Source organism: Rattus rattus, chromosome 2, assembly GCF_011064425.1.
Source record: "Rattus rattus isolate New Zealand chromosome 2, Rrattus_CSIRO_v1, whole genome shotgun sequence".
NCBI classification, from domain to species: Eukaryota; Metazoa; Chordata; class Mammalia; order Rodentia; family Muridae; genus Rattus; species Rattus rattus.
In genome coordinates this window covers 207,791,594-207,816,506 of record NC_046155.1, presented here as the reverse complement: position 1 = coordinate 207,816,506, position 24,913 = coordinate 207,791,594, and the positions used below count along the sequence as shown (strand labels likewise).

The 24,913-nt window shown below is 39.0% G+C and overlaps 1 protein-coding gene across 3 annotated transcripts in view; it reads left to right on the top strand.

Annotated features, from left to right (window-relative positions):
• Clvs2 (clavesin 2) overlaps nt 1–24,476 on the top strand; it is a 95,187-nt gene extending 70,711 nt beyond the window's left edge. For all 3 annotated transcript variants that reach the window (XM_032894872.1, XM_032894874.1, XM_032894873.1), the window contains 3 exons: nt 1,806–1,916; nt 11,444–11,664; nt 23,381–24,476. In XM_032894872.1, the coding sequence (XP_032750763.1) occupies nt 1,806–1,916; nt 11,444–11,664; nt 23,381–23,468 (420 nt within the window). In that variant the 3' untranslated portion in view covers nt 23,469–24,476. The remainder of the gene's footprint in view (nt 1–1,805; nt 1,917–11,443; nt 11,665–23,380) is intronic.
• Nucleotides 24,477–24,913: the final 437 nt, after the last annotated feature.

Here is a 24,913-nt window from a genome sequence, read left to right as displayed (position 1 = left end):
ATGCAATCCACAGACCACAGGAAGCTCAAAAAGAAGGATGACCAAAATGTGGATGCTTTCACTCCTTCTTAAAAGGGTGAACAAAAATATCCATAGCAGGGGATATGAAGGGAATGGCCATTCAGAGCCTGCTCCACATGTCAATATGTATATACTAGATAAGATTAATGAAGCTGAAAAGTGCATGCTGAAAGGGACCTGATATAGATCTTTCCTGAGAGACACAACCAGAGCATGCCCAATACAGAGGTCAATGCTAGCAGCAAACCACTGAACTGAGAATGGGACTCCCTTTGGGGGAATTAGAAGAAGGATTGAAAGAGCTGAAGGGATTTGCAACCCCATAAGAACAACGATGACAACCAACCAGATCTTCCAGGAACTAAACTACTACCGAAAGACTACACATGGACTGACCTAGGGCTCCAACTGCATATGTAGCAGAGAATAGCCTTGTTGGGCACCAGTGGAAGGGGAAGCCTTTGGTCCTGCTAAGGTTGGATCCCCAGTGCATGGGAATATCGGGGGTGGTGGTAAGGGAGGTTTGATGTGGGGAGAACACCCTTACCACCCTTATAGGGAAGGATGAGGGAATAGTGGACTTATGGACAGGAAACTGGGAAAGAGAACAACATTTGAAATGTAAATAAAGAAATATATCCAATTTTTAAAAAAGAAAAAAAGAATCAACAAATGGGACCTCATAAAACTGCAAAGCTTCTGTAAGGCAAAGGACACTGTCATTAGTAGAAAACAGCAACCAACAAACAAATAGGGAAAATATCTTTACCAATCCTACATCTGAGAGAAGGACCACCAAAGTGTGGACGCTTCAGTCCTTCTTAGAAGGGGGAACAAAAATATTCATAGAAGGAGGTACAAAGACAAAGTTTTGAGCATAAGCTAAAGGGAAGACCATCCAGAGACTGCCCCACCTGGGGATACAGCCCATATACATACAGCGATGAAACCCAGTCACTATTGCTGATATCAAAAAGTGCATCCTGACAGGAGCCTGATATAGCTGTCTCCTGAGAGGTTCTGCCAGAGCATGACAAATACAGAGGCAAATGCTAGCAGTAAAGCATTGAACTGAGACTGGGTCCCCAGTGGAGGAATCAGAGTAAGGATTGAAGGAACTGAAGGGGTTTGCAACCCCATAAGAACAACAATACCAACCACCCAGAGCTCCCAGGGACTAAACCAACATCCAAAGAATACACATAGACAGACCCATGGCTTCAGCTGCATATGTAGCAGAGGATGGCCTTGTTGGGCACCAATGGGAGAAGCCCTTGTTCTTGGCAATGTCAGAGTGGGGAGGCAGGAAGTGGTGGGTGGGTGGGGGTGGGATAACACTTCTATAGGAGCAGGGAGAGGGGGAATGGGATAGGGGGTTTATGGACAGGAAACAGGGAACAGGGATAGCACTTGAAATATAAATAGAAAAAAGTCTAAAGAAAAAAGATACAAAAAGAAATATATCTATAAGTAATTTAAATAAATCATTTATTCTACATGGATCTAGTAGTTAACACTTTTCTAATATGTTTATTTCCTGTGTTTCTGTGATGGTAATAACTTAGAATTTAGTGGGCTAAAAGATGAAATTCTTTTCAGCAACCGGCTCTTTGTCACGATTTGATTTACTGCATATTGCTTTAATGTCTTAAGAGAGTCTTGCTGTGGCAAGGCATGATCCCTTTCTTTAGCATACGATTAACACATTTGAATGACATGTAATATTTCCTAAACCATCCAGTGTAGAAAAGCCCGATCTAACATCTGTACCTTTCTTGTTATAGGACAGCTTCCCCGCACGATTTGGAGGAATTCATTTTGTCAATCAACCTTGGTATATCCATGCCCTGTACACTGTGATCCGCCCATTCCTGAAAGAGAAGACTCGGAAAAGGGTACTGTGTTTCTTTGTTTTAAAATCTGATCTCTGTCCTCACCCCCATTCTATGATTGGAGATATATAGCTGTTTTTCATTGTAGCCATGATGAAATTTCTTTTATCCTTTCATATTAATATTCAGCACAGGAAGCATTTTTAGACCATTAGAGAGCCCACAAGCTTTCTAAATTCTTAATAATGTTCCACGAATGGAATTTTTCTCATCAAATAATGAAATGACAGTACCTTCACTATATGAGAGTCTCAGTCTAAACCTCAAAAAACTCTGCTACGTTATTCTTTTTTTGTTGGTACTCTTAGTTTTCAAGTAAGGTCTAAATGTAAATCATTACTTTATTTACTGACAAATGAGTCCTTGTTTTATAATATTTATTAAAATGAAGTAAAATTTATAGACTCTGTTATAATTGTGTAATGACAAAAATGATCAATACCTATAATAATTGTTTAAAACATTTCAGTACTAGGACCATAGTACATGTTAAATGAGTAGGCATTTTTATTGAACACAGAATTTTAAAATGTATTAATTGCACAAATTTCATTTACCCATTTAACAATTGTATAAAATAAATTTAAAATGCTCTTCAACTATGTATTCAAACATATATGCATTGCAGACAATTTAAATGAGGGTAAACATACAATCTGTTTTTGTAGCTTAAGAAATACACACACACAATTATACATAACTGTCATTAGCTAGAGTCATTGTCTTATTTTCCTTATCCATCTGTAACTCTGATAACTTATACCGATCAACCTATTCCTAGCCCTTCTTTGCCAGCCTCTGATTACTGATTTTATGCTGAATTCTGAAAAGCAAATTTAGTAAACATGCTCTCCTATTTCTGGGCTGAGGAAGGAAGTTTGAGACTTGGTAAGCAACTTGCTTTCTTATAGAAGCAGATGGAAAAATGTCAAGCCAGTATATGCATTCAATGCCTCCAGTTCTAGTTACCTTCCAGTGCTAATCATTATAAAACAATTAGTGACACGAAGTATACTATTTCTAAACCTATGTGAATGACAACAGCAATGTGAATCTCACTGAGTAAGCACGTCATGTCTTCCAGTCTTGCAGAGTCCTCACTGCAGCACGAAAGCACAATAATTATGTGTTCACATCAAGCACTAGTGAGCAGAGGGTTGACAGTCTATGGATTTGTTAAAAATATTCCATTCAGGAGAAAGAACTCTGCAAACAACTGTAGTTTATACTGCGTTATTTCTACCACTAAGTATGAAATTATGCCTATTTTAGAATTCAAAAGTACATAGAAGTGCTTTGCAAATGCACCATCAAATTTCGTTTAATGAAGTGGCAATCAGGCTATTCCAAACATCTGCTGGGTATTTTAGCACAATTTCCACTTGTGTGTGTCCACTCTTGCCACATTATGTATACTTTATTTACGACTTTCGACAATCGTGTAGGGTAAGACTTTTTTAATTATATAGGTTAAAAAGGAGTCTTGTAAGATTAAATGCTTTGCTGTATATTGATACTAGTAGATAAATCATCTAGAGGTTCAGAATTAAATGGGAAAAAAATAACAGAAAAGGGATATGGCCAGTCTGTGTCCAAGATCCTGAACAAAAACAAAGAGAATAGAAAATTTGGAGAATTAACTATGGGGGAAGTAGTAAGGGACAAGATTAAAGAAAATAGGGTTCACTAGATCTTATGTGGTTTAGTCCAGAATTGCAAGTGCTTGGGTGGTCAACCTGTCTCACTGTTACATGATATAACATGATCCTGCTCTCTTAAATGCATTGCTAGCATGTGGCTTGGAAATTTTTCATGTAAAAATGACCAAAGGTTAAATTGCATTAATTTTTACTTATATAATGAATATGTATGGCAAACGTATTTTGTTACTAATAGCATTAAAAGCCATACCCTGTCATACTATTCCTCAAGTGTCTTGCACAGCGGATGCTATAAATACGTGATCTGAAAATCCGCTGAGAGAAAACCTAAGGAGTGTAGTGTAGGGAATCTTCTTCATAGACTCAGATGTACAAGAGACTACAGTGTGATTTCATTTCCTTAAATCAATCTAAATGTGAACATGAACGAAAGGTGGGGATCTCTTTTTCTTTTTCTTTTTCTTACTGGATATTTTTTAATTTACATTTCAAATGTGATTCCCTTTCCTGGTTTCCCATCCATAAGCCCTCTATCCCATCTCCCTTCCCCCTTCTTCTATGAGGCTGTTTCCCTCCCTAACCACCCCCATTCCCACATCCTCACCCTGATATCCCCCTATTGTATCCATTCTGTTAGTCTATGTCTTTTTATTGAGTCCATTGATGTTAAGAGATATTAAGGAATAGTGATTGCTGTTTTATGTATTTTTGTGGTTAGAAGTGGAATTTTTTGGTGTGGCTCTCTTCTTTTCGGTTTCTTGCAAGGTTACTCTCTTGCTTCTTCTAGGGTGTAGTTTCCCTCCTCGTGTTGGCATTTTCCATCTATTACCCTTTGTAGAGCTGGATTTGTAGAAAGATATTGTGTAAATTTGGTTTTGTCACAGAATATTTTGGTTTCTTCATCTATGTTGAGAGTTTTGCTGGATATAGGGGCCTGGGCTGGCATTTGTGTTCTCTGAGGGTCTGTATGACATCTGGCCCAGATTGTCTGGGTTTCATAGTCTCTGGTGAGAAGTCTGGTGTAATTCTGATAGGTCTGCCTTTATATGTTACTTGACCATTTCCCCTTACTGCTTTTAATAGTCTTTCTTTGTTTCATGCATTTGGTGCTTTGACTATCATGTGACAGTAGGAATTTCTTTTTTGGTCCAATCTATTTCAAGCTCTATAGGTTTCTTGTATGTTTATGGGTATCTCTTTAAGTTATGTAAGTTTTCTTCTATAATTTTGTTGAAAATATTTACTGGCCCTTTAAGTTGGGAGTCTTCGCTCTCTTTTATTCCTATTATCCTTAGTTTTGATCTTCTCATTGTGTCCTGAAATTCCTGGATGTTTTGCATCTTAAATTTTCTTTAATGCTTGTGTCAATGTTTTCTACGGTATCTTCTGCCCCTAACATTATCTGTGCTGTCTCTTATTCTGTTGGTGATGCTTGCGTCTATGACTGCTGATCTCTTTCCTAGGTTTTCTACCTCCAGGGTTTGTCTCCCTTTGTGATTTCTTTATTTCGATTTTCAAATCCTGAATGGTTTTGTTCAATTCCTTCACCTGTTTGGTTGTGTTTTCCTGTAATTCTTTAAGAAATTTTTGTGTTTGCTCTTTAAGGGCTTCTACTTGTTTACCTGTGTTGTCCTGTTTTTCTTTAAGGGAGTTTTTATGTGCTTCTTAAAGTCCTCTATCATCATCATGAGATGTGATTTTAAATCCAAATCTTGCTTTTCCAGTATGTTTGGTTATCCAGTATTTGCTTTGCTGGGGAACTAGGTCTGGCGATGCCAAATCATCTTGGTTTCTGTTGCCTAGGTTCCTGTGCTTGCCTCTGGCCATCAGGTTGTCTCTGGTATTAGCTTGTCTTGGTGTCTGTGACAGTGTCTTGACCCTCCTGTAAGCCTGTGTGACAGCACCCTTTTAGACCTGTTTTCTTACAGCCAGATATGGTACAGACTGCTGTGGGATGGGTTCGGCTCCAGGTGCAGGCAGAAACCAGAAGAGTCCTGTGTTTGAATGTCCTGAGGCTTCCAGGCAGGTCGCTTGGAGCAGAAGAGTTGTTCTTACCTCTACTCTCAGGTGTGTCAGTGCTCCTGGTGACTGGCTTTCAACTCTGGGCACAGGCAGAAACTGGAAGTGCCCTACCCCTCACTGTTCCTGGTTTCCTGTGCCCAGAGGGCACTAGGTGGGTTCCTCTTGGGCCAGCACTGTGAGCAGAAGTGGTGGTCTCCCCTGAGCTCTCAGGATTGTCTGCACTTCTGGCACTTCTGAGAATCTAGCTCTCTCCCCTGTGAGATTTGAGTACAGAGAGCTCTGGGACCAGCTGAACTCCGGGTGCAGGCAGACCTGGAAGGCAATGTTGGGATTTTTATCTTTGATATTATAAAGTCCCTTCTCACAATTTCATCAAAGCCCAGAATTTTCATAAGAAGCTCCCATCATAGCCACATGTAACATGCTCATGGTTCAGTGTATATTAGTTCCTGGAGAAGGTCTTTTTATATTTTGCTCCTTATCCCAGCCAAATAAAGCCATCGTTGATGATTCTGGAAAGCAGGGGCTCAGCTTTAATTTATCACCCCATTGTAGTCATGGGTGAGCCTCCTCTTGAGTATACCACCTTTATCTTACTCCCCCACCCCCAGTCAGCTGCTATAGTTTCTTAGTGGCACAGAAAAAAAATGAACTAAAAAGTAATAGATTTTGGGGTAATCTTTGGCATTGGGATGTAGAGTGAGGCAAAGGAGCCCATAGGATCAAATATCCTTCATGAGATAATGGAAGAGCAAAATAAATAAATAAATAAATAAATAAATAAATAAATAAATAAATAAAACAAAAGAAGTCAGAAGCAAAACTCCAGTAGTAGCTCTTAACACAGAACTATTCAAGGAAAAGAAGTTAATCTAGGAACAAACATTTTTCAGTTGAGCAGTCACAATGCATTTCTGGTGCCCAAATAAGAATAGCAGTTCACACTGATAATCAAACCATTACTGATGCTAAAAAGAAGAAGGAGAAGCAGTGTGGTGGGGATTGTAAGATTTTGGGGTTCAGTTTTTGATCCGTTGGATTTGAAGTAGTCATTGAACACTGAAGTGAAAATGTCAAGGGGGAGGGGAGAGAGAGAGAGAGAGAGAGAGAGAGAGAGAGAGAGAGAGAGAGAGAGAGAGATCAAATAAAGAGTTTAAGGGTAAAGTATACACATATTTTTAGTGTGTGGTTTATATAATAAGTCTACAGATGAAATTAAATTGCCAAAGAGGGTAGTTTTAGAATAATAATACCAGGAATTAAGGCCTTGATTTCATCAAGGTTAAATATTGGATTTGGGCTAGAAATGGCAACATTTGCCTTTAATTCCATACATGAGAGGACAGGGAAGGTAGATTTCTGTGAATTCAAGGGTAGTCTGGTCTACATAAGGACTATATCAAGTTTCAAGCAAGTTAGGCTATATAGTAAGACCCTGTTTTAAATAGATATTGAAGTAATAAACAAAGGAGATTGAAGAAGAATATAGAAAGATGGAAGAAAATGGATGATACAGGCAGAAAAAGTGTCTCTGTTAGAAAGTCATCTACTCTATCTAGTTCTGCTAAGGCTTAAGGATAAATGAGACAAGAACTGGATATTGAGTTCATTCCAGTGAGCAAAAATGACAGCAGGTAGTATAATGTAGTGTTAAGAGATTGGATAGATATGGAGTGGCTTATGAAAAGCAGGAAGAGAGTATTTGGACAATGACTAGAAAGAACTTCTCTGCTGAGCTCTGCTGTCAATAAAACATTGAAACTATGGACTAAAGAGCAAAGAGGGGTGTTATGTGTCTATATCCAGGGTATTGAAGACAAAAGGATTTTTTTCCTTGAAAGGGAAAGAGGCCAAGGTTTTAAAATGAGAAAAACAAGAGCTAATTGTTGGGAAATAAATCTGAGTGGAGGAAAGATGATGTATTTCGCTTTGTCAGTGGTCTTTGTGAGGTTTATATTTTCTCTGTTCTAGTGGTAAGGCAGAACACACGGGCACAGATGCTGGTGGGTGGCTCTCAGCTGGCTGCCCTATTTCCTCAGTGACAGTGGAATCAGTGCCAGTGCTGAAAGTGATGTGGAGGGAGGAGGTACCAGTGTTCCAAAATGCACTGCTCTAAGAATTGTTTTTAACCACAGCACCTTCCTAACTTGATAGAAGGTTCTGATGTAGTATAATATATGTGGTTGTTTCAAAGTTAGATAGATGATACAGTAAATATTCAGAAGCATACTTTTCAGGGAAAGTAGTTCTGACTGAAGAATATTGTTGTGTGTGTTCCAAACGGGAACCTGCTCTGTATACTTTGGCCAAGGCTTGCCTCATATCTGTTTTTAATCTTCCATAAATTTTGAAAAATAATAGTGTATTGCTGAATGTTTCCTCTCTCTGAGTTTACCTAATGATATGGATACATTTTCCTATATACTCACTTTGCAGATTCTAAAGGTACAAACAATAAATATGAATGTGGTTAGTCTATTCATCTTGAATCCAAAGTGTAAAATTAAGTCATTTATAAACTATACTTTTGAAATAAATATTATAGAAATTTGTGTACAATACCAATGATGCTTTTCTGAGAGGTAGATCTATCCTTTTGTGATAATAAAAATGAAAATGAAAATGAAGAAAAAGCAAGTAACAGTTTAAAAATATCTCATCACATTAGGAATGTAAAGTACATAACTGATGATCAAAATTTGATTAGAGTGGAAGACTTGCCAATCACAAACATTTTAACTTTCTAAAATTTAATTTTGACAACTTCACACACATGTGTTTGCACATAAATTCATAATGAAATATATGCACATTTATATGCATATATACTGTATTCTGACTACTGTCACACATCTTTCCTTGTCTCTCTTTACTCCATCATCCCAATTCACTGAGTTTAACCAAGGTCTTCTATGTGACCCTTGCATCCTGTGTTCTCATAAGTGGTCATACAATTGCAAAAGATGATTAATCCCCTAAGAATCATTGTCCAATAGGTCAGTAGAGAAGGACAGGACCATATGAGTATCCCCCTCCATCCCATGATCATCTGTTGGTAGGCCCAATCTTATGCAGAACTGTTGCAATGCAACTGCAGGTACTGTGAGATCATGACTCATTGACTATGCCATATCCAGGAAGAATAATTTCTGTGGCTATTACAATCTTTCTCCTCTTTCTTCCACAGTGTTCCTGGAACCTTAGTTGGAATAATGTAAAATTTCTTTTTTAGGGCTGAGCATTAAATTTTCACTGCTTCTCAGCACCTCTTTTTTTTTAAAAATTATCTTTAATCTTTGGTTTACAGTCCAGTCATTATCCCCCTCCTGGTCTGCCCTCCCACAGTTTCTTATCCCATTCTTCCCCATGCTCCCTTCCCCAAGAGGGTGTTCCTACTCCCATCCCACCAGGCCTCCCTATTCCCTGGTGCCTCAAGTCTCTCCAGGGTTAGGTGCATCTTCTCTCACTGAGGACAGACCAGGCAGTCTTCTGCTGCATATGTGTTGTATCAGCTAGTGTATGCTGCTTGTTGGTGGCTCAGTATCTCAGAGATCTCAGGAGTTCTGGTTAGTTGAGACAGCTGGTTTTCCTATGGGTTACTCAACTTTTTCCAGCCTTTCCCTAATTCAACCACAGGGGTCACCTCTTTCAGTCCATTGGTTGGGTATAAGTATCTGCTTCTGTCTCAGTCAGCTGCTTGTTGGAGGGCAGCCATGCTAGGCTCCTGTCTGTAAGCACGCCATAGCATCAGTAATAGTGTCAGGCCTTGGAATCTCCCCTTGAGCTGGATCCCAATTTGGGCCAGTCACTGGACCTCCTTCCCTCAGTCTCTTCTCCATTTTTGTCCTTGCAGTTCTTTTAGACAGGAACAATTCTGGGTCAGGATTTTTGACTGTAGGATAGCAACCCCATTCCTCCACTTAATGCCCTGTCTTTTTATTGGAGGTAGAATCTGTAAGTTCCCTCTCCCCACTGTTAGGCATTTCATCTAAGGTCCCTTCCTTTGAGTCCTGAGCACCTCTCACCTCCCAGGTCTCTGTTACATTCTGGAAGCTTCCCCCACCTCAGGCCTCCAGAGGTTTCCTTTCTGCTGGCCCTCAGGGCTTCACTCCTTCCCCACCCTGGCCAATACCTGATCACGTTCCTCTTTTCCCCTCCCTGTCCCCTCTCTCACTCAGGTCCCTCCCTTTCTCTGCCCCCCACCCCCGCACACACACCACGATTGTTTTGTTTTCTTTTTCCCAAGTGGGACTGAAGCATTCTCACTTGGGCTCTTCAGCTGCTTAACCTCCTTGAGTTATGTGGATTATATCCTGGGTATTCTATAATTTTTTAGCCAATAGCCACTTATTAGTGAGTGTGTACCATGCATGTCCTTTAGGTCTGAGTTACCTCACTCAGGATACTTTCCAGTTCTATCCATTTGCCTGCAAAACTCATGATGTCCTCATTCTGAATAGTTCAATAGCATCCCATTGTATGAATGAACCGTGTTTTCTGGATCCACTTTTCCATTGAGGGACAACTGGGCTGTTTCCTTTTATACCCATAGATTGATGCATCTCTTAGCCATGATTTTTAACCTGGTTCACAAAGGAGACATCATGAATTCCTTTTGTGGAATTCCTTCATGCTTCAATGCTGATCTAAGAGCAAATGGATGCCCTCATAATAGTTGTACGCATATTATACCAGTGCACAAATCTTGTCTGTCAGGTTGGTACTTCAGTTAACAAGATTAGCCTGGTAAGACTGCTTATATATATTTTCTTTCCAAACAGTATCCACAGCACCTTCAGAAACTATAAAATCCAGCTCGCAGATAGAAAGCTTCCATATATATATATATATATATATATATATATATATATATATATCTCACAGTGTGTGATGTTTCCTTTAGAGACCTTACTAATAATGATGTGTATTATTAACTGCTGAAAATTGTTTTATATTCACTGGTATAATCTTATTTCATGGAAAGTTTTGTTATATCAACATGCTAATGAATGGGGTTTAAGTATTTGAAATGTTAAACATATTTTAAAATAGAAATATTTAAGTGATTTTTAGTGAAAAGAATGGAGAAAGTGGTGGCATTTGATGGAGGTAACAAATAATTAAGATTGTGGCTTGAATTAGTTTTCATCTTATAAAAATACTTTGTTGATAATAATACAAATGATTTAAGTATACTTATGACATGTTTCCCTTTCAATTCATTGTTCTAGTTTTTCTTTGTACAGTGAATATGTAGATCTCTAGGATAGAGGGTGTTGGCAATAATGCGGATCACACATCCTCTGTGGGACATGGGCCTCACTCTACTGTTTCTTATGAGGATGCTAATTTAGTTTTCTTTATGGCATCCACTTCAAATTATGAAGCAACAGTAGAGCAGTTACAGTATTCCTATTTTTATTGACAATAAAAAACAATGGATACGAAGGCAGCTTTTGGCTTTGATAATTTGGATGGCTCTGGAACTGATAAGTCCCTCATGAAAAAAGGCTGACTGAGCAGTATTCATTATGAATCCAGGTGATGTGGAGCTTAGCTTCTGCTCATGGCCCTATCAAAGAAGCAGAAAAGCAACTTTGTGATCCTAAGTCTTTGGCCCAGTGACTATTCGTCCTTCCAAAAACTTGACCCTCCGGACCTTTATATGAAATACTAGATGATGGTACAGTCTTGTCTGCTTAATAGAATCGAGACTTAAAAGATTGTAAGAGACATATAAGCCTCTTGCATTTGTTTATCTAGCCTCACCCATTCCCCATGGCCTTTGGATTTTATTTAGTTTTTTCTCTATTTGTTTCCTCTCTGCTTCTCACCTTGCATTTCTAGATATTTTTGCATGGTAACAACTTGAACAGTCTACACCAGCTAATTCATCCTGAGATCCTACCTTCTGAGTTTGGAGGAATGTTGCCCCCCTATGACATGGGGACATGGGCACGGACCCTGCTAGACCATGAGTATGATGATGACAGCGAGTACAACGTGGATTCCTATAGCATGCCTGTGAATGAAGTGGACAAGGAGCTCTCCCCCAAATCCATGAAGAGGTATGCTGTGGAGAGACCAGGAAGGGGCAAAGCTGCTTGGAGGAGGCAGGCTGAGTTTAACTTTCTCTCCCCACCACAAATGTTTTCATTTTTGCGCCTTATTTCCTTTCTGATAACTTTTTAAAGTCTTATAGCGACAATGATATTTTTCTTAGAATATATAGTACCAATTAATAACTTAGAAGAAGTCATAAGGGTCACAAAGACATACCACCCCCCCACACACACACGCACACACTTTCAAACACTACATTCCATCTTGTATTACCTGTTCAGTGTCTCTGTCCAGTCTGCTTAAAGGTAGCCATTTTGTGTGCCAAGCTCTCTATCTTTGTAGGTTTAATCATCAAAAAATTAACTATTGAGATAGAGTCCATTTTCCTGTTTTGTCTTATAATGGTTTATGCCTGTTTCTATCTGTCAGTGGGTGGGAGAGTTGCAGACACATGCTGCAAAATTGTCTCTGCTTCTGCTTCCTGTAGCAAACAATATGGCTGATTTTCAGGCATCTCCAGACCCCAGGAGAGTGCAGCATAATGATGATAACAGATAACTCAAGTCAAATCACCATTCATAAAAGTGTGTGATTCCCAGCTTCCTCAAGGAAGACACAGTTCACTTGTCATGCTAAAGCCTATGATGCACCTTTTTCTCATGAATGCTTGGTGGGTCTTTGGTTATGGCTCTGATCAGATAGTATTACCCACGGTCCTAAAGATACTTTCTCCTTTCCATTCTTTCTTTTTTCCTCCCTTCTTTTCTGTCTCTGCCTGTCTTTTTCTGTTTGTTTCTCTGTCTTTGTCTTTTTGTCTTTATTTCTCTCTCTCTCTCTTTCTCTCTCTTTCTCTCTCTCTCTCTCCCTCCCTCCCTCTCTCTCTATCTCTATCTCTATCTCTCTCTGTCTCATGTGTCTCATGCACAAATATATTGTGATGATGATGGTGGTGGTGATGATGATGATGATGATGATGGTGATGATGATGATGGTATTTTGCACACTACAGGCAACTGGACATCTCCTGGGAGTAAAATTATAGAAATGGAATGTTTCCCTGCAATCATTTCCACACGTGTTAACAAGTTTGTCTCTAAGCCAACTTTAGGCTTCTGAGCTCTCTTCAGGTGACATCTGTATGCAATAAGTATCAGTAAACTTGAGGATTTATTAACCTCCTGAATTACTGTTTGATAGCATTGTGAAGATTCTTTTCAGTACTGAGGTGGATTTAAAATCAGCAAATGTATAACTAAAACCTTGTGTTTCTCCAATTCTAAAAAAAGTCTTTAAAAGAAAAATTCATAAAAATAATTGTCCTTGGATATCACCTAAAAAAAGCAAAACTACTGAAATTTGTCATTATATCCAACATTTATCATAAAAAGGCCTATAGTGTGCCTCTTTTAAATTAATATATTTAGTTTTCACAGAAAGCTTGTTAAAACATTCTCAGTATTTCTCCCCACTCCCTGTGGTGGTGTGTGTTTGTTTGGAGATCTCTCTCTCTCTCTCTCTCTCTCTCTCTCTCTCTCTCTCTCTCTCTCTCTGTGTGTGTGTGTGTGTGTGTGTGTGTGTGTGAGTGTGTGTGTGTATGTGTGTGTTTAAGAGGCCTCATCTGGAGACTTCCAGACTGTTGAAAGAAACACTTTTATTACACTGTAACTTGCCTCTCTGAATGTGAGCTATATAAAATTTAGGAGAACTTTTCCCAATCTGTAGGTTGCTGTTTTGTCCTGATGACAGGGTCCTTTGCCTTACAGAAGCTTTGCAATTTTATGAGGTCTCACTTGCCTATAGTTGATCTTAGAGCCTGAGACATTGGTGTTCTGTTCAAGAAATTTCCCCTTGTGCTGATGGGTTCAAGGGTCTTTCCCACTTTCTCTTCTAATAGATTCAGTGTATCTGATGTATGTGGAGATCCATATGAACTTGAGTTTTGTACAAGGAGTAAGAATTGATCGATTTGCATGCTTCTACATGCTGGGCACCACTTGAGCCAGCACTATTGGTTGAGTATGCTGTTTTTCCCCACTGGATGGTTTTGGCTTCTTTGTCAAAGATCAGGTGACCATAGGTATGTGGGTTTATTTCTGGGTTTTCAATTCTATTCCATTGATCTACCTGCCTGTTTCTGTACCAATACCATATAGTTTCTTTTTAAATCACTATTGCTCTGTAGTAGAGCTTGAGGTCAGGAATAATGATTACCCCAGAAGTTCTCCTATTGTTGAGAATAGTTTTCACTATCCTGTGTTTTTTTGTTGTTCCAATTGAATTTGAGTATTCACTCTATCTCTGTGAAGAAGTGAGTTGCAATTTTGATGGAGATTGTATTGAATCTGTAGAATTCTTTTGGTAAGATGACCATTTTTACAATATTAATCCTGCCAATCCATGAACATGGGAGATCTTTCCATTTTCTGAGGTCTTCTTCAATATCTTTCTTCAGAGACTTGAAGGTCTTATCATACAGATCTTTCATTTACTTGGTTAGAGTCACACCAAGATATTTCATATTTGTGACTTTGTTAAGGATGCATTTTTCTAATTTATTTCCCAGTCCATTTTATCAATCCTATATCCAAGAGAGGTCTAATATACAATATATAGAAAGTGCTCAAGAAGTTAGACTCCAGAGAACTAAATAACCTTATTAAAATATGGGGTACAGAGCTAAACAAACAATTCTCAACTGAGGAATCCCTGCTGGCTCAGAAGCACCTAAAGAAAATTTCAGCATCCTTAGACATCGCGGAAATGCAAGTCAAAATGACCCTGAGATTCCACCTCACACCAGTCAGAATGGCTAAGATAAAAAACTCAGGTGATAGCAGATGCTGGCAAGGATGTGGAGAAAGAGGAACACTCCTCCATTGCTGGTAGGATTACAAGCTGGTACAACCACTCTGGGAAATAGTCTGGCAGTTCCTCAGAAAGTGGACATAGGACTACCTGAGTGCCCAGCTATATCACTGCTGGGCATATACCCAAAAGATGTGTCAACATATAACAAGGACACATACTATGTGCATAGCAGCCTTTGAGCCAGAAGCTGGAAGGAATCCAGATGTCCCTCAACAGAGGAATGGACACAGAAAATGTGGTATATCTACACAATGGAGCACTACTCAGTTATTACAAACAATGACTTCATGAGATTCTCAGGCAAATGGAGGGAACTAGACAATAACATCCTGAGTGAGGCAACCCAGTCACATAAGAATGCACATGGTTTGTACTCACTGATAAGTGGATATTAGGAAAAAGATTACTCATGATACAACTCACAGACCACATGAAGCTCAAGAAGAAGAAAGACCAAAGTGTGGATGCTTCAGTCCTACTTAGAAGGGAGAGCAAAATGATCATGGGAGGTAGAGGGAGGAAGGGACTTAAGAGGGAGAGAGGAGGAGGGGAAATATGGAGCAGGATCAGGTGTGGGAGGAGATGGGGGAGACGTACAGAGTGTCAGAAAATTGAACAGAGGTGTGTAGCAGTGGGGGGTGGGGAACTAGGGTTAGTCACTAGAAAGTCTCAGACCTCAGGTAAGTGAGAGGCACCCAGGACCCAACATTAGCTAAAATGACCTACAAGGGGGAGTGAGAACCTGGAGAGACCATATCTAGGGGTTAGGCACAGCCCCCAGTCGAGGGATGGGGCCATTTACCCATCTCAAAAAGATTAACTCAGAATTGCTCCTGTATAAATTTTCCAAACCCAGAAACTACTGCTGGTGCCCAGACTGGAGCCGGATACAGCTGTCTCCTGAGAGGCTCTTCTGGAGCCTGACCAGTACAGATGGGGATGCTCTCAGCCAATCATGGGACTGAGCACAGGGACCCCAATGGCAGAGTTTGGGGAAGGACTGAAGGAGCTGAAGGGGTTTGCAAGTCCATAGGAAGAACAACAATATCAACTGACCAGATGTTCCTCCAGAACTTCCAAGGACTAAACTACCAGCTAAAGAGTAAACATGGAGGGGTCCATGGCTCCAGCTGCATATGTAGCAGAGGATGGCCCTATCTGGCATAAATATGAAGGGAGGTCCTTGGTCCTGTGGAGGCTTGACCATAGGGAAATGCCAAAACTGGAAGGCAGGAGAGGGTAGGTGGATGTGGGAACCCCCTATAAGAAGCAGGGGGGAGGGAGCATGGAATAGGGGTCTTGCAGAAGGGAAACTGTGAAGGTGAATAACATTTGAAATGTAAATAAAGAAAATAACCAATAAAAATAAAATTTAAAAAATTAAAATAAATATATAAATAAATAAAGCTAAGAAGACAGGCATTTGTAATGACTCTAGTTTCCTCTCTAAGCAATTGATAGTGGTCTTCTTCCTATAACAGTATCATTTACCCAGTCCCATCAGAAGCACACATTTCTCTCTTCAGTTTAACTGTACCTGCACTCACAATGCTTGTCTTTTTCCTTCCCTAGAATTTTCTAACATTATTTTTCTTTTTTTTTTCTTTTTTGGAGCTGGGGACCGAACCCAGGGCCTTGTGCTTGCTAGGCAAGCGCTCTACCACTGAGCTAAATCCCCAACCCCAATTATTTTTCAAGACAAGCTTTTCTCTGTAGCCTTAGCTATCCTGGAACTCTCTCTGTAGACCAGTCTAACCTCAAACTCAGAGACCCACTTGCCTCTGCTTCCCAAGTTCTGCGATTAAAGATGTACACCTATACTACCCAGCTACTAACTGCCCTCTGAAATTCAATCTTTACCTTGTTCCCTCCCTCTGGCCTTCTAGCTCTCTAATGCTACTGAATGCTTGCTGATAACTTCTAAAATATATCCTAATTTTTTTCTTGTTTATTTTGTGGTTAAAAAACCTCTGGCTTGGGTTATTAATACCTGTAGCCTACCAGCAGGGAATTCGGTAAAAAAAAATATTACTAGCACCCCCTTCTCTGGTCAGGCAGGCAGAAGCCTCTCTGGATAGGCTAGTTAACTCTTTATGAACCAGAGAGGAAGGAAAGGAAAATAACCAAAATCTTTCATGCAGGAAAATGTGCACAGAAACATATACATGCATATGCCCATACTTTGACCAGGCTGAGCTGTCTGTCTCAGTCAACTCCACAAATATTCATGCATGCTCTCAAACATATGTATATACCTTTACATGTACATATAGACGAACAGACATTTATATTTGGGTGGATGGATGGATGGTTGGATGGATGGATGGGGCAGAGCTCCCCAAGACAAACCATCCAACCAACCAACTTTATTTGCTTTCTCTCCATCTTATACCTTCTTAAACAAAATGTTCTCCATGAAATTACCTCAGAGATAAAACATTACATAAAATTGGAGTTACAGATATTAAATTCAAAGCAATATTTCATTCTAATATGCTCACTTTAAGTTCAAAGCAACAGATTTTATGTGGCCTGGCCTTATCAATAGTATATACCTGTGGCTTTATCCTTAGACCTAAATGTTTTTCCTTGGACACATATTTTACCAAGCCTATTTCTCTTCTTAGTGTGATTATGAAAGCTCATTTTATTTCTTATTATGCAGCCTTTATTTACTACTATTATGAGGAATGGGCACATTATATACTTGATTCTAACTTTATTACATCTTTCTAGAGAAGCAGCTAAGACCATCTCTTAAAGCTTTCTTCTTAAAATTATTTGAATCAAATTAGGAATTCTATTCATTAATTCATCTCAACAGCATTAATTCATGAAAGTTCATGTTTAAGTTCATTTGCAGGAAATCTGATCAATAGGGTGAACTAATGCCCAGAGATTATTATATTAGTTTAATAATGGCGGGAATGTCATATCAGCTGCATGACTCAAACCTGACATAAAGTCTCTTTGGGACCTTGCCATTGAGCTCATGCATTGTGGATCATGCAAAAAAAGGGGTGGGGCTGCTAGCCTTATCCTATCCTAGACGGCTTCTGACATTTTCCCTTCTCTCCTTCGTAATCCACATGGAATTCCAAAAATCCTTTTAAAATACAACTCCTATTTAAATTTTAAATGGCTGAAGAGTATATCATGAATAAAGAACTCCTTATGTCTTCACAAGACACTGTATCATCTGGCCCTGCCCACATTGCTTCACAAGGTAATCACACTTCCTTCCTCTCCTACTTTCAGATATGGTAACCATCTCTCTGTGCTTCAGCTTCTCATCTTGAGTCTTTCTCAAACCTTTACTGGTCATCTCTGGCTGGAGTCCTTTCTGCATGCCTCTTCAAGCAGCTAGTAGCAGTCAAATACCTCCTCAAAAGTTTCCTTGCCCCACTTTCAACCACTCAGTCTTAACCATTCCTATGTGCTACTCATTCCAGTCATTTTATACCAATCACCCTCCCTTTAAATTTTTTCATAGCACTTAGATGTGCTGTGAAATGACTGGGGCTAGTTTGATGTTTACTTTATAGCATAAACTTCATGGAGTCCTTTGTGTCGGTGTTTTTCTATTCTGAGCTCTGAATGCTTAGTTCCTGGAGAAAGTGGGCTCTCTGAGGTGGCTCACTACACACCAGTTGAAAGAAAGAATGAGTAATTTTCTGGCTTTCAGTGGCAACCTACAGTCAGTAGTTATGACTAATATGTAACATCTGAACTGGACGTAACTAGTGGTGCCTATATTTCTTGTGTTGACCTTGTTAGCTTCTATTCTGTTGATAACTGCTATTGCAAGAAGTCAAAGCATGTTGTTGACTCACATTGAAAGTCTTAAACTAACAGTCTACTAGTCTACCAGTCATAACCTTCTAATGATATGTTCTGCATTTAGCCTTGTTTCAAGAACATTATTTTGATGGAGTTACATTGTCCTTGTTTGATAAGCTTTGTAGCCCTAATTTGAAGTCAGTTTGGATCCTGCTTCTCTAGTCCAATTAGTTGGCGGATTTCATTCCTGACTACCGGGCTCTTAGCCCATCTACTACTAGCTGAATAGAATTTTAAACATTCTTGTTCTTTCAGGGATGCTTATAATGTGGGAAGGTTTTATCCTATTGGGGTTTTGTATTGCTGTTTGAGTTTGCCTGGGAGAGAACATGGTTAGTTGAAAAAATGCAAAGTTTACCAGAGTGTGCCTGTCTTTGGTACTTGGGATGTCATTTACCTTATACCCATCAGGTCCTAAGATAGTGGCAATATGCAGCAGGATTAATATATTTTGTTGAATAGTAAGTAACTTTTAAGAGACTACTATCAGAAAGAAAATTGGCTCTTTCTTAGAAGTCATCAATTGTCAATATCATCTCCGTGAAGGTTTGGTACTTTATGAGTTGCCTCTCTTCCAATACTCACTCACTCCAACTGCTCATCCATGCAGGGACTTTGGCTGGCTTGTCCTTACTCAGGTATTATGAATGCAGTCATAGCCACTATGAATTCATATGATCTGGAAATGCTCCTTTGTTGCAGATATCCATTTTGTTGAATGGTATGAACACTTATTACTACATGTTAATCTGTGTTCTACTGACTTGCAAAAATTGACATTCCTGTTTTTTGAAGTTAACTATATGATAGTACTAGTCCCATCTTATAGGTAAGGAGAGTAAGATACAGTAAGGAAAATGTATTCTAGTTCTAATTTCAGTAAACCAACAATCATGTTCTGTGAGCTACTTCCTTAACCCTTTCTGCTGGTCATGTGTGTATGTGAGGTTTAGGTCTGTGTTATTATATTTTATGCTCACAATCTCAATGCAAAGTAGGGTTCTCCCACAATTATACATGTAAAAGAACATAATCTTAGGAGTTCTAATCGCCTTCCCATGATTAAAAAGCAAATAAATTAGCTATAAAAGCAACTCATATTAAAATACTTGTCTCTGAAATGCAGGTGTAAAATATTTTGGTGCAACCTATCATAGTTGCATAGTTACTGAATAAATAAATATCAGATTACTAAACTTTATGTACTATATTTTTTTTCATGGTGTATCTATGTAAATGTTCACATGTGTATGTGTATGTGTATGTGTGTAGGTGTATGTGTATGTGGGTGGGTGTACATGAATATGGAGCCCAGAGGTCAATGCCAGGTGCCTTCCTTGACTCCTCATACATTATTGTCTGAATAGGGGTCATTCATTGATGTGGAAACTCACCAATTTTACTACACTGACCGGCCAGTGAGCTTCAAGAATCCTCCTATCTCTACAACCCCAGCTGGGTTTAGAGGCACTGGTAAATACTCAGCTTATAATTTGGTGTAAAAAAATCCAAACTCAGGTCATCACATTTGCATGGCAGTAATTTTACCAGCAAGTTATTTCTCCAGCCATTAAAAAAATGGAATGTTATTCCCTACAAAAACATGGAAGTTATCCAGAACTTCTGAATATAAGTGGTAAAATTATAGAGGACAGATTCCTTATCATAGGAAGGGATAGAAGTAATAGCTATGATCTTACACAACCCATCCTCTTCTTTCATATAAGAGAAAAAGACTAAAACCCTAGACTAAATACAGTATAATTGGGGCAACTAAATACCAAAGATAGCCCTAATCATTCTTCTGAGACAGTGACATAAAAATGGAACAGAGACTGAAAGAGTAGCCATCCAGGGACTGCCCCAACTAGGGATCCATTCCATCTGCAGACTTTAAACCCTGACAGTATTGCTGATGCTAAGAAGAGCTCACTGTTAGGAGCCTTGTATGGCTGTTCCCTTAGAGGTTCCACCAGCACCTGACCAATACAGATGCAGATGTATACCATCAATCATCAGAGTGAGCCCAGAACCCTAATGGAGGAGTTAGGAGATAGACTGAAGGTGCTGAAGGGTATTTCAACCCCATAGAAGAACAATATCAACTAACCATACCTCTCAGAGCTCCCAGAGACTAAACCACTATCCAGAGGGTATACATGGAGGGATCCGTGACTCCAGATACATATGTAACAGAGGTTGGCTTTATCTGGCATCAATGGCAGGGGAGGCCCTTGGTCTTATGGAGGCTTGATTCCCCAGTGTAGAGGAATGCTAGAACGGTGAGTCAGAAATGTTTGAGTGGGTGGAGGAGCACCCTCATAGGGGGAAAGGGGTTAGGGAATAGGGGATATGGGATGGAGTGTTTGTGGAAGGGAAACCCAGAAGGGGATATCATTTGAAATGTAAATGAATAAAGTTATTAATAAAAAGAATACTCAAGAAGGATGACCAAAATGCGAATGCTTCACTCCTTCTTTAAAAGGGGAACAAGAATACCCTTGGGAGGGAATAGGGAGGCAAAGTTTAGAACAGAGGCAGAAGGAACACCCAGTCAGAGCCTGCCCCACATGTGGCCCATACATATACAGCCACCAAACTAGATAAGATGGATGAAGCAAAGAAGTGCAGGCTGACAGGAACCGATGTAGATCTCTCCTGAGAGACAGCCAGAATACAGAAATTATATAGGCGAATGCCATCATTAAACCACTGAACTGAGAAGGGGACCCCGTTGAAGGAATCTTAGAAAGGACTGAAAGAGCTTGAAGGGGCTTGAGACCCCATATGAACAACAATGCCATCCAACCAGAGCTTCCAGGGACTAAGCCACTACCCAAAGACTATACATGGACTGACCCTGGGTTCCAACCGCATAGGTAGCAATGAGTAGCCTGGTAAGAGCACCAGTGGAAGGGGAAGCCCTTGGTCCTGCCAAGACTGAACCCCCAGTGAACGTGATTGTTGGGGGGAGGGCGGTAATGGGGGGAGGATGGGGAGGAGAACACCCACAGAGAAGGGGAGGGGGAGGGGTTAGGGGGATGTTGGTCCGGAAACTGGGATAGGGAATAACAATCAAAATGTAAATAAGAAATACCCAAGTTAATAAAGATGAAAAAATAAATAAAAAATATAAAGAATACTTCAATATTCATTTTTCTCTATGAAACAATTGTTTATTAAATAAATTGAGTCTTTTCTGGTGAATCTTGTACTTTAATAATATAATTAGTTCCATTACATTTGTTTTTATTAGGAAGTACAATTGTAATTTAGCTGAGAGTCTTCCTTTTCTGGAGTTAGTGAAGTTTGCAAAGAGGCACATTGCTGCAGCAAATAGTAATTGGGTAGAGTGCAGCAGTGTGGAAAAAATGACTAGAGGGGCCTCTAAAAGGGCATCTGCTTCCTAATGCAGTAGCCATGAAAATGAGTTCTTCCTGCCACTATATTAGCATGTGTCATTGTTTTCTCTCCCTCCCATTTTAATTCTCTTTCCTAATGATCATCTGGAATACAATTCCAGATTAACAAAAGCACATACATGTGTGTGTATGCATATATGTGTGTATACAAACATATTTGTATATGTATATATGCATGTATACACTTATGTATGTTTATATGCATATATGTATATGTATAATGTACATGTGTATATATGTATATTTGTATGTGTATATATATGTAAATGCACAGTATACTCATATAACATATATATGGTTTTTTCAAATTATGTGCTTTCTCTTTTTTAATCTGTTTTAAAATATTGTATTTATTTATATTCCAAAAATATGACTTCCTTCCTGGTACCCCCTCCAAGAGTTCTTTCCTCCCTTACTCCTTCCCCCACCTCTAAAAGTGTATTCCCCTACCCACCTTCCCATGCCCATCTCCTCCCCACCAATATCCCTCTTTCCTGGAGCATCAAGTTTCCACAGGATTGAGCACATCCTTTCCCACTGAGTCCATACAAGGCACTTTTCAGCTACACATGTGCCTAGGGCCATGATCCAGCTCATGTATGCTTCTTGGTTTCTGGCTTAGACTCTGGGAGCTATGAGGGGTCCAGGTTAGTTGACACTAATGTTCTTCCTAAGGAGTTACAATCCCCTCAGCTCCTTCAGTCCTTCCTCTAACTCTTCCATAGGGGTTCCAACCTCAATCCAATGGATGGCTGTAAGTATCTGCATTTGTTTCAGTCAGTTGCTGGTAGAGCCTCTGTGGACAGCAATGACAGGCTCCTGTCCACACACACAATATGGCCTCTGTAATAGTGTTAAGATTTGTTGTGTACACATGGGATGGATGTCAAGTTGGGCCGGTCACTGCATGGCCTTTTCTTAAGTCTCTGCTCCATTCTTGTCCCTGCATTTCCATGCAGGTCCTGACCAAATAAACGTTTTTACTTTAAAAAACTTTAACTGTTTCTTGAAGCATTCAAACATATGGTTTCTTTTATTTGGATACTCTAGTGGGAAACATGACAAAATTACATTGAAATTCTGATATTTTTGGTTGATTTAGCATTCTAATTAAAGAGATTATTAGAGTAATTATTAGAGATGATAAAGAAATGTTATAAATATTTTGGATTTGTTTTATAGGGTATTTTAAAGCAGGGATTAAGCCTCTTACTAATGTCATAATCATCTTTCAATTAGTTTCATTTTCCATCCAGAAATATTTTATCAGAAAATATCTGTTCTACCCTAGAAAATGTCAGTATTTCAAAGAGAATATTCTGGTTCCATTGTCGGGAGACCATCAATCTTATTACTCTATGCATAGAACCCCTTGCTGCTCATAACTCTGGAAGGCAGAGGGGGTTGTCTGTTCACTCTAATGCCAAACTCTACATGTATGCAATCCACAGTTCATAAATGTCTTGATCAGGGTTGAGACAATTCAGGGCCATGGAGGAAGCAGTGGTGAATTAGAAAAAAAATGACTGAAGAGAATATTTGTGGGTAATTACTGGGGCTGACTCATTGACCTTGGCATTATTCTTTCCAGATCTCAATCAGTAGTGGACCCTACAGCACTGAAACGCATGGATAAAAGTGAAGAAGAAAACATGCAGCCTTTACTTTCTCTGGACTGAGAGATTTTCCACCCTTACACCATGGATTAAAAATGGGAGGTCCTGGCTTTTAAAACAGGGACAGTACTGTGGGATTAACCTGCTGGACAACCGTATTCGTGTTTATGTAGCATAATGTTTAAGGCATCTGGCTTTCACATTTGCCTAAACCATGGGTGCCCTGGGCTAGATTTTAAAAAGTCAATAATTTATTCTGTAAGTGCCAAGTTCTTTGTAAATACAATATAGTCTTCATATCTAGTTTGTAAATTTTGGTAGTAATTTAATTTGGGAAAGATTGACTCACGGGATTGAGCCAGTGATATGGACTATAATAATAAGCATAAGAACACATACATACACTATAAAATTTAATTTAATGTATCCTTGTTTCCTATGATGCCATATATCTGCTATCATAGTGAATTGTTTCAATGTTTTTCTTTGAAACACTGTCAGTATTCAAACATACGTTGGTCACAGCAAGGTCAATTATTTCCCAGAAATTGTTATGATTAATGTTTTTCTGTTTAGTGATTTTTGTTTCAGAGGAACTATTCTGGAAACATCGCTGGCTACATTCTGAAGAAAAATTGTGGCTGATGAGCTGGGAAACCAAACCAAACCTGAGCTCTTCTCTGTCCTTTGATTTGGAGTTTTTCAAGAAAATGTGTTTCCCCACTTAAGATGAGGAATTCTGAAAAAGAATGTGTTTTTAACTTGTTTTTGTTTGTTTGTCTAAATGCCTGTCTTTACAATGTTTTCTTACTTAAGTTCCCATTATAACCCCTGTCTGATGTACTTCAGAATATATTTTCACCCAAATTCTTTGGCAAAGTAAATGAGAATTTAGTTTCAGAGTCATTTTGACAGACAATTTCGAACATAAAATTTACTACTTACAGATGTGGACTAATTTCAGATCAATGTGGAAGTGTTGAAAAATATAAATATTCACATATGACATAGATAATTTTATTGAGTTCTAATAAATTCTTGATATGACAGCCTTTGAGATGTCATGGAAAATTGTTGGTGAAGAGAATGGAAATGAGAACATTTGACAGACTTCAGGATACCTGTTCAAGGGATTTTAGTACTTCATAAAATGAATCTTGAATATGTGTATTCTTAATAAATATGGTTTTACTTTCCTATTAAGAATCAACAAAGTAAGAATCAACAATGCTAAGATAGTCAGCAGGCAATGAAGAGAAAAAGAGTTTTTCTTGAATTTAAACGAATTATCCTGTTGTTCTTACATGCTCATGCTTTCTTCTCAGGAAAGGGGAAAAGAGTAGATGACATCTGACAGATATAAAGTAAGTGATGGAGAACACAGAGGATGACATAGACCAGTTTAAGTCTAGATGCAAATTTGTATATAATTTAAAGACTCATTTTATAAATTGTATAATTATACCCATTGCTAAACATCTTAATTCCTGTGTAGAAAGGCAACAGTT